The 15,659-nt window shown below is 54.6% G+C and overlaps 1 protein-coding gene across 3 annotated transcripts in view; it reads right to left on the bottom strand.

Moving 5' to 3' along the window:
* The window catches only part of SULF2 (sulfatase 2), a 104,376-nt gene that overhangs the window by 17,564 nt on the left and 71,153 nt on the right, over positions 1-15,659 (bottom strand). For all 3 annotated transcript variants that reach the window (XM_016143704.2, XM_016143707.2, XM_016143703.2), the window contains exons 4-7: positions 14,883-15,034; positions 7,577-7,746; positions 2,315-2,465; positions 1,745-1,920 (exon numbers count right to left, since the gene is read on the bottom strand). In XM_016143704.2, coding sequence (XP_015999190.1) covers positions 1,745-1,920; positions 2,315-2,465; positions 7,577-7,746; positions 14,883-15,034 — 649 coding nt within the window. The remainder of the gene's footprint in view (positions 1-1,744; positions 1,921-2,314; positions 2,466-7,576; positions 7,747-14,882; positions 15,035-15,659) is intronic.

Below are 15,659 nucleotides of genomic sequence, written 5' to 3'. Positions count from 1 at the left end.
GGACAGTCGGGGAGGCAGGCTGTGTGAGCGCAAGCCCTCTGCTTGCACCCGCATGGCCCCGTGGGCCGTACGCGAGCCGAGACGGGCCAGTAAGAGTCACCCCCAGACTCCTGTTCGAACCACTGTTTGGTTCCCTAAGCTGGAGGGCTGAAAGCCATGGTGACTCTGCCACGGCGAGAGAAAAGTCTGCCCGAGCATGAAGCTGGTTCCAAAGCAGCAGGGCTGAGACGCAAAATGAGCGTGTCCGGATGTCATCACGTGACTGCTGGACCCAGCCACCTGAAGCCAGGCTAGCCTTGGATTTTCCCGTTACGTTACTTCCTGCATTCCCTTTAAATTTATGTGCCTCGTCCATGAGGGCCATTTCTGCTTGCACCGACGTCCTGCGTCTTCAGCCCCGAAGCGAACATTCAGCACTCTCTCTCTTCTCTGCTGGGGGTGTGGTTTTCAGTCCTGTGGCCCAGATCACAGACTCTGAGGCTCACCAAACCCACGAAGTCAGTGCTCATCCAGCCCTTAGTGGGTCAAATTCTGTGCCCAGGGGTGGCTCAAGGTTTCCGAGCGGTGGTACGGAGTGGCAGACAGGGGCAGAGACTCCTGGCTTCAAATTCCAGCTCCTTCCCTTTCGTGCCATGTGACCTCAGGCAGCCTAAGGCCTCTGGGCCTCAGTTTCCCTAGGTATCGAATGGGGATAATAACAGCACCTACCTCTCAGGGTGGTTGTGATGCTTAAATGGGTCGGGTGGGTGTGACGTGCTCAGGCGTGGGCCTGAAGAACGAACGCTATATAAACACGGCTATTATTATTACAGCTGTGATTACAGGTGGGGACTCGGAGAGCCACAGACAGGGAGTGATCTGGCTGAGGCAGGCAGAGACAGAGGGGCGAGGCTGGGCTCGACCTCGCGCGGCCCGCCTCCTGGAATTGTCACCAAGGCAGCGGGAACGACTCCGTGCCCACGCTGCAACGCCAGTCCCACTTAGGGGGGACCGTGCAGCAAGCCACGCCAGTGCCCGTGTGTGTCTTGTTCGAGCTCTGGGCTCATTCGGAAGTCAGACCGAATAATCACCTTCACGGCGATTTACCTGCATTTCAAAAAACCATTTGCCTTGGTCTCCGTAATGTCCCTGCTGATCCGAGAAAGCCGCTCCCACCATCACTGGCCTTTCTCCCGCTCCCCAAGCCAGACGTAGCATTTTTGCCGCCAGAACGTGTCATCCCAGAGGTTAACCCGTGGGGAATGCTGGCAGAGGGCCCATGTGGTCCTCGAGGAGGGACGGGGGGGCACTCAGGTCCTCCTTGAGCTGGCTCAGCGGATCTTGCAATAACCCCCACCCCTTGCCCCTCGCAGAGGCAGTGGGGCTCCTCCCTGACAACACCAGACTCCAGGCGTGCCCGGGCCAGAGAAGAAATCAAGGTGGCTTCCCCACCTGCGGGCGGGGACGCACACGCAGCCCGCTCCCCGACCCCCTGGCACGCAGCCCCCCGCAATCTGTTTGCACAGGTGCTGATGGCTCCTGGCCTCTCCTTCCCCGACAGAGGGTGGAAAACGCGTCAGCATCCACTCGGGGTGACAGGATCACTGTTTCTCTTGGCGCCGAGCTTCGCCTGCCCAGACCATGCGCCGCTCAGGGGGCTGGCTCACCGCTGAACCGCCTGCTCCTTGCCCAGGCGCAGCGGAGCGTGGAGGCCTCACTGGGGCTCTGGGGCACTGGGGGGTGGGGGGGGGTATGACACACTTACAGCGAGCCGGCCTCCACGTTGGGGCCCCTCACGTAGAACGGGACCCTGATGTCGAACTCGTACGGCATGGACTTCCCCTTCACCAGGCCGAACTGGCCGATGTGGTAGCCGTGGTCGGCGGTGTACACGAGGTAGGTGTTGTCCAGCTCGCCCGTCTCCACCAGCATGTTGTAGAGCTGGGACCCGGGCGGCAGGTGAGCGTGCGGGAGGGGCAGGGCTCCCAGCACCCGCCCCTCCCCACCCCTCCCCGCCCGGCAGGTCTTAGGTCTCAGGCCCCAACTCTGCACATGTATCAAAACCACTGAATTGCACACCTTAATTGGGTGAGTTATACGGTGTGTAAATTATATCTCAATAAAGCTGTTAAAAAATGGAAATAGCCCCGCGTGGCTGCCTATGGAAGGGAGCGCGGAGCCAGAGGGGCATCTCGCGGAGGCGGGGTTCTGTCAGGACCAGACCCCCCCCCCTCCCCCCCCCGCACTACTGCCTGGAGGCCTGGGGCGCGGGGGTGGGGAGGGTGGGGGGCAGGGGGAGGGCAGAGAGGCCGAGGCGGGAGGAGGGCGGGCCTACCGTCTCCATGGAGTCGTCCACCGACAGGAGGGTCTGCAGGCGCTTGCGCTGGAGCATGTTGGTGAACTCCATGTGGATGGGCTTCATGGGGCCCGTGTAGCGCATGATCCAGTGCTTGTCGGGGTTGGGCGCGTAGTTGTAGCTGGGCGTGCTGGTGGGCGCAAACACACACACACAGGTCAGGCCAGAGGGTGCAGGGCCGGCCCCCCGCCCACCTGCACTGCGGGTGAGCACCCGCCCTGAGCCGTGCCTGCGGCCCGGGGTGAAACGCCCCCGTTTGGGGCCAGCCGGACACCGGCGTGTCAGCGCCTCCGCGCGGTGTGCGGTCAGCGTTCGTCTGTCTGTCTGTCTGTATGTGCGGGCCGGCCGTAAGAGGCGCCGCATTACATGTCCCGGAGCCGCAAGCGGGGAGAGCCCCTCCCGCTCCAGCCGCCAGCGCGTCCGTCCGTCCGTCCGTCCATCGCAAGGCCAGAGCCTCCGCCTGGTGCCAGTCTCTCCTGAGTGCCCGTCTGGAATTGCTCTTTCTCTTTAATCCTTTCCCTGTTTGCTTTGGGAATCCTCGCTGGCGGCACTTGGGGATGCGGCGTTTTAACCCGAGATAACTCGCGGGTTTCCGTCCTTACCCCACCCCCAAAGTTTGCCGTGAAACGGCTCGCTTTTGTTATTATTTTCGCGTCGCTCCGGTATTCTGTAGTCTCTAGACACAAATGACATCATTCTACTTATAGCTTTCCGTTTTCAGTCGCTCGATCGCGGAACGTGTCAAATCCTAGAAAATGCAGCATTCCTACACGTGATGGGAAATGAACGCGGGCAGCGAGCCGCACTTTTTTTTTTTTTTCTGAGCGGGGAAGAGGGTTAAAGGACAGAGGCTCATGGTCGAGGCCTTGGGCAGGCACGGTGCCTGACTCTGCTGCCTTCGCAGTGCTGTGTTTCGTTTTCAGTGACCTTGGGCAGACCGCAAGCGACAGATATCATGGGATGGCACGACTCAGAATTTCCTTTTGCAATAGGTTTTGGCTAAAAAAAGGAAATTGATTAAAAAAGTAAAGGAATGATAGTCATGCGCGCATGGCCAACGTCGTGAGGTTGGCCTGTGACTGTGTACATCTGGTACGCGCCACATTCTGTGACTTAAGTTGTCACAGTTGTTCATTCTGTTTGGTTTAACTTCCCATTTAAGAAAGAAAATGGAGCATCTGAGAAGTCTGGGGTTCTGCCCTCAGTGCTAGAGCCACTGGACTCTGAGACTTTTGCTGTGGGGTCAGCTGTGATGACAGGCAAATCTGGTAACCTTGACCTCTGCCGAGCTCTTACTGTGTGCTGGGCACAGCTTGAAGGCTTTGCCTGACATCATCTCATTTAATACTTGTAACCATCGTTAGAGCTGGTGCTAATTTTATTCTTATGTGAGAAATGAGGAAACTGAGGCCCAGTAAGGGAACTAACTTGCCAAAAGCAGAACAGGGGGTTTGAACTCCAGAAGCGGGTATGGTTGGCCGCATGAGCACTTCCCTGACCGGAGACCCTCACGTCCGTAAGTGTTTGTCCTCTAGCCAAGACGTTCTTGCTAGAGGACAAAGCAGCAAAAACACTTGGGTTAATTCAGTCCACGGCCTCGGACGTTTTCAGATGATTCCAGGAACATGTTACTCTGTCCCAAACCGAGAGCAGATCTGAGCTGTTGAACAGGGGGATTCTGGATGGGGGACACCACCGGCAGGAAGCTCTATTTAAAGCCCACGAATCGTGGGTGTCCCTCGCACTAGGTCTGATATTTGAGGGCCAGGTACCCCCAGATCTTACCCGATCCCCAGGCAAAGCTGTAAATAAAAGTTGTTTTCACTGCTTGACTATAAAAGGCTTTTCAAGAAGGAATTAAGGGAGCAAGGGGCTGCAGGGCGCGGGGGAGGCTGAACCCCCTTCCCTCTCGCGGACTACATCAGAACCGTTAAGCCTCCCGAATATGGGGAAGTTCTTGGGGTAGAAGCGATGACGCTGCAGGCCTAGGCAGCCCGACGGTTATGGAGACGGTTGCCATGCAGAGCAGGTGCGTCCCAGCCTCCAGGTTCCAGTCCCCGTGGGTCTCCTGTCCCTAAACCCAACCTGGCCCCTGGCCTCCTCTGCTTATGAGAACTGTGGTGCATTCCTGTGGGCCAGCTCGGGGCCTGACCCTCATGGGGAGCCTTCTGGGAACAAGCCCTGCCACGCCCCCACTGAGGAGCCGGCAGGGGGCTGCACCAAGGGCTGCTGGACTTGTGGGAAAATGGTTCCGGCAGCCCAAGGGGCCGCATTCCAGAAGGCAATTTTGGGCCATCGCCCCTGAGTCTATTAAGAGTCTACCAGGCTCGTGTCTGCCCTGAGAGCAGCTGGGGTGTCTGTCAGGAGTCAGGGGCCCCTCCTCTGACAGGCAGGAGGCTGCAGAGCCCAGGTCCCACCTGGGTCCCCTGCAGGTGGCCAGGTTCCCTCAGACAGGGTGTGGCATTTTCCTGGGAACCCAGCTGCCTGCTGAACAGAGCTGCAACCCTCAGCTCCTCAGGAATCCAAGGAATGTCTGGTGTGTTCACATCGGGGCCTGACAGGGAACCTCCCCTCCTCTCGGCTGGGGGGTGGTGGGAGGGTGACTGTCCTCATGGCCTCCTCGCCCCAAGGCTGTCAACACCGGCCTGGCTCCCACGGATTATAAAAGGAGAGGCCCGTGAACCCACAATTGATGCCACACTTCAATCACAGCTGTAGGAGCTGGTGTCTGTCTATGCGCGTGGTTCTCTGTGCATGTTTGCATGTGTCTGTGTGAATGCGCGTCTGCACGTTTGTGGATCTGTGTCTCTGCATGTTTGTGTGTATGTGCCTGTGTGTCTGTGGCATCTGTGTCTTCATGTGTACTTGTGTTTATCTTTCTGTGTCTCTGTTTACCTGTGTGTGTATGTTTATCTTTGTATCTGCATGTGTGTTTTCTGTGTGTATAGGTTTGTGCGCTTGCATAATTGTGTGTGTCTGATCTGTGTGTGCCTGTATATCTGTTTGTGTGTACATGTTTGTGGGTGCATTTGTGAATGTGTATATGTATCTTTACGTGTGTCTGTATCTATCTGTATCTTTGTGTATTTGTGTCTGTATCTATGTGTTTGTGTGTATCTGTTTGTATCTTCGTGTGTGCACATGTGTGGAGTGAGGAAAAAGGAGATAACAAGGCATCAAGGAGCATTTCTGAAAACCCACAAGGCCGAGCTCAGGAACAGGGCACAAGCTCAGTGGGGTGAGAGTCTCTCACACCAGCCTCCTGATAGAAAGATCTGGAACTCCAACCCAACATGTAGGGCTCTGTTCCCTCCTTAGTCCCCCTTGACTGACATAACTAAACATCCCAGCTGCAGAACTGTCTGTTTTTTGGTTTTGTTTTGGAAATGATTATACCCCAGAGATAAGAGGCCTTCCAAACACATCCCTAATAAGGCGAGGGGTTCTCTGGTTGAGTCAGGCAGCCGCTGCTCATGTTCAATTTCTGTAATTTTCATTTCAAAGGGAAAATAAATGAGCAGGTAATGTCATAAAATCTCATCATGAAACTCCAGGGCTGCTGGGGGTGGGGGGCAGGGGCGGGAGCTCTAGCATCTCTTTTAAAGGAGAAGCCATAGAAGCAAAGTGTCTCTTGCCCCCACCCCACGGCTTCTCCCTGAGGTGGGACTGAACTGGCCACAAGCCCCTCCTGCAAAGGCCAGCCTTCCACGGGGATGGGAAAAGTGAGCTGGAGGAGGCTGGCATCCCGCTGGGGGGATTGGGGGCAGGTGGCAGGCAAGTCAGATGTGCAGGGGCAGACCCTGGAATGCAGTCCATCACCTTGTGTCAAATCCTCCTCTTCAAAGACCAGGGGCCGGAAGGTTAACACACCCCTCGTCCCCTGAGTCACTCTGAGGCACCGTCAGAAAGCAAGACCAGCGAGAGGCCTGAGGGGGCGAAGTATTCTGAACGGAATGAAAAGCGAACACCTGGAATATTCGGTCAGATTCCAAATTGCCCTGTCCTTGTGGCCCCAATGTCACAGCAGAGGCTGCTGAGTGTCACTGCTTAGCAGGCAGAGAAAAGCAGAACTTTCCAGAAAGATTCACTAGCCAGGTGGCGGGAAGAGGACGAGAGGGGGCGGGCAGAGAGATGGGCGGCAGCAGTGGGAGCCGGACGCGAGCCCCGGCTCTGCCGTCAGCAGCCAGGCGAACTCAGGGAAAGTTACTTCACTTCTCTGTGCCTCTGTCTCCTTGTCTTTACTACCCAGAGTGACAGGCAGCCTCCAAGACAGCCCCCCGCCCCCGGGGCCCCCAGCTCCCGGGCAGTCACAAACTTGTGCAGCCCCTCCCCCACTGCAGGAGCACTGCGTGTGACCAGGAGCATAGGCAGAGTGATGGTGTCACCTCCAGAATACGTTAGAGAAGACTAGAGCTTCCACGTCAGCCTCCCTGCCACCTCTCCTGCCTCTCCCATCTCCCTCTCCCTCTCCCTCTCCCCTGCTTCCCTCCCTCCCTCCCTCCCTCCCCCCCATCATTTGCAGGAAGCCAGCCACCACGCTGTGAGGACACCCAAGCAGCCCTACAGAGAGGAACAGCCAAGTGGGCGAGCCCCAGACAAACCTCAGGTGGCTGCAGCCCCAGCTGACACCTTGACTATAGCGCCAGGAGACCCTGAGCCAGGACCTCCCGAAAAAGCCACCCCCAGACAGACACCTGAGCCGTGGACACCGCGAGACAGTGCACACGGCCGTTTGCCGCTGCTAGAGTTCAGGCTGATCCGTTAGCTAACACGTGCGGGGGCGCTGTGCACGTTCAGGGGTCCGGGGCCATGTGACCCGCCCGGCGGAGAGCCTGCCTCACAGGCAACGCTTAGCAAAGGGGCCCGAAGAGGTTAGTGGTCTGATGAAGCTACACAGCCCCCCTCGAAAGGACGCTTTAAAATGCATAAAACAAGATACCCAGGATTACAGAGGAAACCTATTGTACTAAAACGCAGTCCGACCCACAGACCCCTTGGTGGGCGGATGGGGTCCCAAGTTAAAGACGCTGGCCCCCCGCTCTGGTCTGTTGGCCAGCCTGGCTGCCTCTGTACCCTGGTTTCCCCATAGGTGAGCTGTGTGCTCCTGGGTTCTTTAACCCAGGGGAGTCCGGGGGAAGGTGCGGCTCTGCCATCCTTGCTCCATTAATGTGACCAAAGGCTGCCCCCCCGACCCCGTCTTCCTGTCAACTGTCGGCTCTGCAGGAAGGTGCCGGAACTTACATGTGCTGCGATGCGTTGGGGAAGCGGCGTGAGTACTGGGGGGCTGAGTCCTCGGGGCCGTGGGGGGCTGCGTGGCTGATGACCATGAGGACGGGCCTGTGCGGGTACATCTTCTTGGACGTGCGGAAGAAGCTCACGCTGTCGTTGGTGATGAGGTCCGTCAGGTAATCCTGGGGGGGGGGGGCACAGGAGGACACACGAGGAGCTGCCCGCGCGCCCGCTGTGCGCCAGCCACGGTGCCGGGCGTCGTGGGCGCAGCGGCGAGCGGAACCGGCAGTCCCTGCCCTCGCGGACACGACGGCCTGCGGGGCGGACAGGTCACGAGGCAGCAAGCGAAACGCACGGGTGTCGAACGACGCTACGCGCGGCAGAGAAAGCGGAGAAGGGGTGAGGGAGGCCGGGCGGAAATCGCGGCCTGTCATTCATTCACGATAGATGTTAACATAATAACAGCTTAGGCGACTGAGTGCTTATGGTGTGCCGGAACCGTGCCCTGTTCCTTTGTATTAGCTTGTTTAATTCTTACATAACCTTAGAAAGCGTGTGTGGTGGTGATAAACCCCGTGTTTTTCAGAAGAGGAAATTAAAACACGCGAGCGCTCGACTCGCGTGCCCAGTGCCACGCGGCTGGGAAATGCTGCGGCCGGGCCTCCGAGACCCGTGCGGCTGGAGAGCCCGTGCCGGGGGCAGGAGCAGAGCCACGTGTAAACAAAGAACCAAGGGAGACCAGCAGTGATGGATGAAAGAAACAAGACAAGATGCGACAGAGAGTAAGGGGGAGGTGGGGTGGGGGGTGCACTTTAGCCGATGCAGTCAGGGAGGCCACTCGGAGGAGGTGACATCTGCGGCGAGACCGGAGTGATGACGAGGAGATGGGCACGGGGAGGTACGTATCACCGGGGCTCATCTCCACTGGTGGAATCCTCGCGGGAGCTTTACTGATGCTTGGGCCCACTCCCGGAGTTTCTAGTTTAATTCCTCTGATTCAGCCCGGACATCGGACTGTTGTTTCAAAGCTCCCCAGGGGATTTAAATGTGCAGCCGGGACTGAGAATCATGAACCCAGGGAAGAGTTCCAGGCAGAGGGAATAGCAAAAGCAAGAACTCGGAGGCAGGTAGGAGCCTGCCAGGTGTGAGAAACAGAAAGAGGGTGAACTGGCAGCAGGTACAATGCAGGGTCCACCCACGGAGCGGCATCAAGGTAAGTGTCACGAGACCCACTCAGACACTGGGCGGAGGAGAGCTGATGGGAAAGTAATGGCGGAGACTGAGCGCTCTCCAAGCTCAGCTAAGACGTTAGATGTGCCTGAACTCTTCGTGAACTTGGCAGATCTTCAGCTGCTGGTCTCCCTCTCAGGCAATGAGTCTTGAAATTTACCCACCACTTCCTAGGAAGCAGCTCTATCTGAAATGATCACTTTCAAAAAAGAGGCTTTATGTTAGAGAAGAAAAAGTAAAGAAGTGGCTACGGCTTCTACCCTGAAGGAAACTGTTAAGACACACAACGCACGCACACACACCACTGGTGTCCATGTGCAGCTACGGACACACGTCTGAAGGCACACTCACGCCCCACCCCTGCACACACTGCAGTGGAGCTGGTAAGGCAGTGAGCAGCAGCAGGAAGGGGAATGATGCCCGCGCCACGCGGGCTGTGTAGACATCAACGGGGCAGCAGATCTAGTTACTGAGGTGGGAAGTCTCCAGGATGCTAGTAAGGATAGTAACCCTATCCTTTTTTGTGGAGAAGGGAGGGAGGCAGAGTGGAGAGAAGCCTAACCCCTACTTTCAGATGTTTTTAAGTACCATGGAACAATCTAGGGGAACGGATCTCGAAGTGCTTGCTGGGAGCTATGACAGAGGGTACAACGAGGAGAAAGTCACTTTGCTACTTTACGTGCTCGTCCTGGAATACTTTTATGATTAATTTTTAGGAGTACAAAGGGGTTTTACAAGGGGGCTTATAGAACCTACTACATAATAATAATACGTCAATCGAAGAGCTGTCGGTACAGTCGTGGAACGTGACCCAAAGGCGTTAGCAAAGCTCTTAAGATGACAAAGGTAACTAACTGTGGATCCAAAAAGGAAGGGGTCCAGACGCCAACAGGAAACCACACTCGGTGCCTCCAGGGGGAGAATTGGAACCGGTCCTCCAGGTGAAACTCGCTGCCTCCGGCGGCGGGTGGGCAGGAACAGGGCTGCCGCTCTTTAACTCATCTATTCGATTTCAGAACTATATACGTGCCTGTCTGGCTGTGAGTAAAAGTTATTTTTTTTTTTGAAGCTACCATTAACATCCGTTCCCAGGAGAGGACACAGAGCAGTGAGAAAGAATAAACTAGATCTAACGGATGGACATGAATTAATCTTACAGACCTGATAGTGGGTGAGAAAAGCAAGTTGCAGAAGGATGTACACGATACGATGCCATTTATAGAAAGTATAAAGACACGCAAAATGGAACTGTGTACTGTCTGAGATACCTGCGTATGGAGTAAAAGAATGGAGGCGTGTGTGGGAGTGATGAGCACCAGACTCAGGATACCTTTCCCTCCTGGGCGGGCGCAGGCCGGGACAGGAGTGAGTGGGAGGGTGACGGGGTGCTCCTAAGTCTCCATGATGTTGCCCATCCGGAAATGCATGAGGGTGATACCCAGCCGGCCTCTCAAGGCTGGTATGAGGGTTTTAAGCACTACGAGACGTAAAGCTCTTGACACGGTGCCCGGCCTGAAGCCAGCGCTTGATAAGAGTCAGCTAATATTGTGGCTGTCTTGGTGGCTTGAAAGATTTTCTGCACATCTAAAAGCCACCTACCCACCCTGCTTGGTCTTCCTCAAAGCCACTCCTACAGTAAGCCTTTTCTGATCCCTGCTGGCTGTCTGGGGATGGTGATGATGGTGGTGGTGGTGGTGATGGTGGTGGTGGTGGTGATGGTGATGGTGGTGATGGTGATGATGGTGATGATGATGATGATGATGATGTTGGTGGTGATGGTGGTGATGGTGGCTTCTGCAATGACTTTTGACACTCATGCCTGCATCCCCATCCCCTGTTCATCCATGTGGATTGGAGGAGGTGACACTATCCTGACTCCAGAGGTGGGCAGTGAGTTGCTGGCTGGCCAATGAGAACACGGCATCCCTGTGGCCACAGTACCTGAGCTGAGTCCAAGTGTCTGAGTGAGGCATGCGAGGGCCCTGGGCCAGGGTGGCATGGTCTAGTGACGGCTGCGAGGGGACTCAGTGCTTAGGATATGTCCAATGACTAGATGTGGGGGTACAAGAGAGGGGGAAGTCAGGCCACCCAATCACTGGTTACTGGCTTGGGTGACGGGAACAGAGGTTGGGGTCCAGGAGAAAGATTGTTGGGGGGAAGTGGAGGTGCTGAATTCAGTTCTGGACAAGTTGAGTTGGGGTGCCTGGGGCCAGCCCCAAGGAAGGATGCAGCAGGTGGGAGGACCATGCAGGCCAAAAGGCGAGTGTTCTAGAACGTGGAGACTGGCTGATTGACCATGAGGAGGTCACCCTTTGCCTTCCTTTGGTCCTGGGCCAGGCCTACCTGCTCCCAGATGAGATGCTCAGGAGTGAGCCTCCCTTGGCCCACGCCTGCCACACCTGCAGGTGGGCTGTGACGGCGGGGTTCTGGGGACTTTGCTTCCACCCAGAGCTTAGCAGCCACATCCAGGCAAGAGCTAGGGGTGGGGACACCCTGCTTGGCACTGGAAGGATGCGTTCCTGTCTCCCTGCTCCATCTTGATCTTCACCGACTTTGGTCAGTCAGCCGAGAGGAACCGCAGTGCGTGTGAGGAGGTGGCTAGTGTGTGGCTCCGGGCCAAGGTGTCCACTTTCCTCAAGTAGTCATTTAGCAATAGGACGCCTTGGGGAGAAGAAGAAGAGTATGTGGGGTGCAGGGCATGCTTCTGGGGACAGGGGAGCTCAGCGACAGGTTGGCACATGGGCATCCCAACCTCATTTTTCAGGCTGGCCTCTGCCACTGTTTCTGAGTTGCTGAAGTGATTATTTCTGCACTCACGTAACCAATGCCTGGTGGGTGCCTGTTCCCAGGGTGCTGGGCTCCCTGTGAACGGCTGGGATGTGGCCACGGGTCCCTGTCCCCATGGCAGAAAAGCATCATCATTAGAGAAGTGAGAAGGAGGCAAGGGAACTGGCGAGGGATGTCAGACAACGCTGGGCTCCAATCCCAGCTTTGTCACCTGCTAGTCATGGGCGAACCATTTGCCTTTCTGCATCTTAATTTCTGCATCTAAAAAATGGGCCCAATAACAGTCCCTCCTTCAGATGGGGATGGATGTGAGTTCGTGGCAAGGACTTGCCGAGAGAATAGAGCAGCTACAGGGGACCCTGGAACAGCACGGGTTTGAACACTGAGGGTCCACTTATATGTGGATTTTTGTCAATTAATACTATAAATATATTTTCTCTTCCTTATGATATCCTTAAGAAGATTTTCTTTTCTCTAGCTTTTATTGTAAGAACACATATAATATACGACATACATGTTAATTGTTTATCAGTAAGGCTTCCAGTCAACAGTAGGCTATTAGAAGTTTCAAAAGTCATATGTGGATTTTTGACTGTGTGTGTGTGGGCTGTCAGCACCCCAACCCCCACAATGTTCAAGGGTCACCTGGAGTTAGCAAGGGGTCTGGCGCTGAGACCACCCACAGTGAACATTGGCTCTTACCGTTGTCAGACAGTTGCCCAACTGACCTTGACAGTGACTTTGAGAACCAGAGATTAGGCCCACTTTACGGATGGGAAAACTGAGGTCACAAAACTCATAAGCAAAGTGCTCAGAGCTAGAGCTCAGGCTTCAGCTTTTTTCGTCTGGTCCATTTTTTTTTCCCCACAAACAAACAAAATTATGAGTGAGAGGAGTATGTGGTGGTTTCCACTAAGTGTCGACAAAGCCTTTCTGTACAGGGCCAGGCGGTATCTGAGGCTTCACGGGCCCGCTGTCTCGTTACTGCCACTGTCAAGCCACAGCTGCCACGGTGGAAAGGAACAGCATGTTTGCGCTGGAGCGAACTTTTATCTCTGCACACGAAAATCTGACTTTCATACCACTTCCACGTGTCATGACAATTGCTTTTCTTTTGATTTTTTTTTTTTTTTCCCAACTAAAAACCACTCTCCGCTTCAGGGCTGTACAATGATAGTTGGAAGGCCATCAGGATTTCCTTTTGTGGTGCTAGCCCGTCTTTGGGATTAGTGTCTCGGGACAGCGTCCTCAGAGGGCCTTTTGAGGGGAGCTTGGGAAGAGCCTCCCACCCTGGCAGAGGCGGCTGCCCTCCCAGAGAGTGGGGCGTGGAGCACGGGGGCAGGGGCGGGGTGCTCCTGGCTCTGCCCTGGCTGGCCATTTGGAGCTCATACCTGCTCCCTTTGGCGCTCCAGGCCCCACTGCTGCTTGGGATTTGAACCCTGGACCTGAGCCAGCGCTGACTCCAAAGGGCACCCCCATCCCTCTGTTCCCGGGCCTCTGGTAATGGGGGGCCCAGGAATCCTCCCACTTCAGTCACAGGGGGAGGTGTGTGTATGTGTGTGTGTGTGTGTGGTAGGAAATGGGGCAAAACAGCAGCCGGATCACGTGCATCCTCAGCTCCGAGGGGACTCTGCATACCCCTGGGTAACTTGATTATCAGGCTTCTGGACACGGTGAGGAATTTTAACAAGGAGGGAGTGGATTTTCTAGGCATTGGAGAATCTGCCTGTGCTGAGGCTGGCAGGAGAGAAATGGTGTGTTCGGCTCCAGGAAAGTATAATTTATATTTCCAATGAGTCCAGCAGGGTGGCTAAATCCTCCAATTAATTAATTCACTTGGGAGGTGATGGAGGCCTCCTACGTGCAGGATGAGATGCGGGGTAAGGGAGGAGATGGGGAAGGCACTGCCCAGGAGATTTCTGCCAACGAAGGCCTAGACTGATGAGACTTGGTAAGGGGACACATCAGTCGTGATTATCCTTCATGGGTAGGATGGATCCCAAATGCACTGGTGCTTCCAGAAGGGGATGAAATATGGTGCTGCTAGTCAGCTCTCTGCTGGTGGACATTCTCCACTTCTATTTGGGGCTCTACTCCCAGCCCGTGTTCCAGAGTCTGGCTCTAGGACAGGGATCCTATTCCCACGCCCCATTCCTTCCCCCGGCTCAGGAGTATGTGGGCATGTGATTTCCAGGCTGTCAAAACACCACATCCCAGGGCCACGCTGACTGGTTCAGAGACAGACATGTGACAGAGCCAGAGCCAATGAGATGCGATGAGATTGCTAGGAATCCTGGGAAGGAGACTCCCACACTTGCTGCTGGGCAGGAAGCTGCGAGGATGGAAGGACGGCCATATTGCTACTAGGAGGGGAGGGAGACTGTCTGTGAACGGGGTCGAAGAGACGAAAACAGAGCTTAGAGGAGAGAGAAACCAGTGCCTGAAAATCTCGTTTGAGCCCGTGGATCCTGCTATGTCTGATGCCATTACTGCTGGATGAGTTAAGTAGGTGAATATGCTGCTTCTTCAATGGAGCCATTTTGAATTAAGTTTCTGTTCATAAACAACTGAAAGAGGCGAGTCTGATTCAAGAAAGGATAAATCCTGTAGTTTAGGGCAATCCAGGATGGCTTCATGGAAGAGAAGGTGGATAAGGCTTAGATGAATTCAGGGAGGGAGAGCACTCGTAAAGATTTTGAGATGGTTGTAATAACCAGTGAAGCTGGTCTGGTTTAAATGGCTCATACTGGGCGTGACAAAACAGGAGACAGGGCTGGTGTGCACACACACACGTGTTTCTATACTGTGGTGTGGTGTGCTGACTTGAATATATGTGCCATCCCTTCAAAGTTTATCACACACCTCCACGTGCCAGACTGTGAGCTCCATGAGACCCGTACCTGGCTCTGTTTCTGTTCCCCTTGGATACCCAGCACCTGGCACAGAGCAGGCTCTCAGTAAATACTTGTCAAGGGAAGCAATGAATAACGCAATCGCATTCAACTAGTCCACACACCTTAGATGACAGTCGTGAAGATCAGAAATATACATAAATCACTTAGTACAGTGCTCGAGCCATAGTAGGTACACATTATTAGGGATGCAAGGCTGTGCCCATTCCCCAGATTTGGGAATTGAGGCTCTTAGGAGCAGGTAGCATAACCAAGGGCACGTAATGTGTGTCGAGGGTGGGCTCCGAACCCAAGTCCACTGACTCCAAGTGTGAAACGCGCTGCAGAGTCCCTGGTAGGCGTGGGGGCAGAGGAACACCGCGACGGGCCGCACGGGCTGCAGCACTTACCTTGGAGTAGTCAAAGCCGTGCTTCTCCTTCACCCCGTTCCGGCAGAGTGTGTAGTTATAAAAGCGGGAGTTTTTCAGGAGGCCGACCCACTCCTTCCAGCCTGGCGGCACGTAGGAGCCATTATATTCATTCAGGTACTTCCCAAAGAAAGCTGGAGGACGAGAGGGATCAGGATCACGTGAGAAAGCAGAGAGCAAAAGCCTTTCCTAGTTATCACCCGCTGTCCTGTGCCCAGGCCACGAACAGCCCCGCCCTCAGCCATGAAGCCCATGGAGCCGCGACCCCCTAACTAGATGTTTCTACATGCGTACAACAAAATACATAGGATTACAGAGAAAATCAGTTATTTTGAAATGTAGCTATCAACACATTAAAAGACTGTGCCATGTAGTAATTGGTGTCTTAAAAAAATTTTTTTAAAGACATTAAAAGCAAGTCTTTGGTGCCTGGCTAGCTCAGTCAGTAGAGCATGAGACTCTTAAAATCAAGACCTTGTAAAGAGTAATAATTTCAGGGTAGTGATGAATGGAAATATTTTATTGTGCAATATCTGCAGCAACTACAATGGCATATTAAAATGTCGGTGATTTCTATGGATGACAAAATTACAGACCCTGCCCCCTGCTGTGGTCTGTGGCCTCTATTCATAACAAGCAAATGCGAGGTTTCAGTTTTAGGTTATTGGATGTAAGAGTGTAAATTTTTGCATTCAAATTTATGGACGCTTTGAATTCTATCTGCTACACAGTGACCAGAATGGCTAATGCTAAGGAAAT

The sequence above is a fragment of the Rousettus aegyptiacus genome, unplaced genomic scaffold (genome assembly GCF_014176215.1).
Source record: "Rousettus aegyptiacus isolate mRouAeg1 unplaced genomic scaffold, mRouAeg1.p scaffold_m13_p_12, whole genome shotgun sequence".
Taxonomy (NCBI): domain Eukaryota; kingdom Metazoa; phylum Chordata; class Mammalia; order Chiroptera; family Pteropodidae; genus Rousettus; species Rousettus aegyptiacus.
This window is presented reverse-complemented; position numbering and strand designations above follow the sequence as displayed.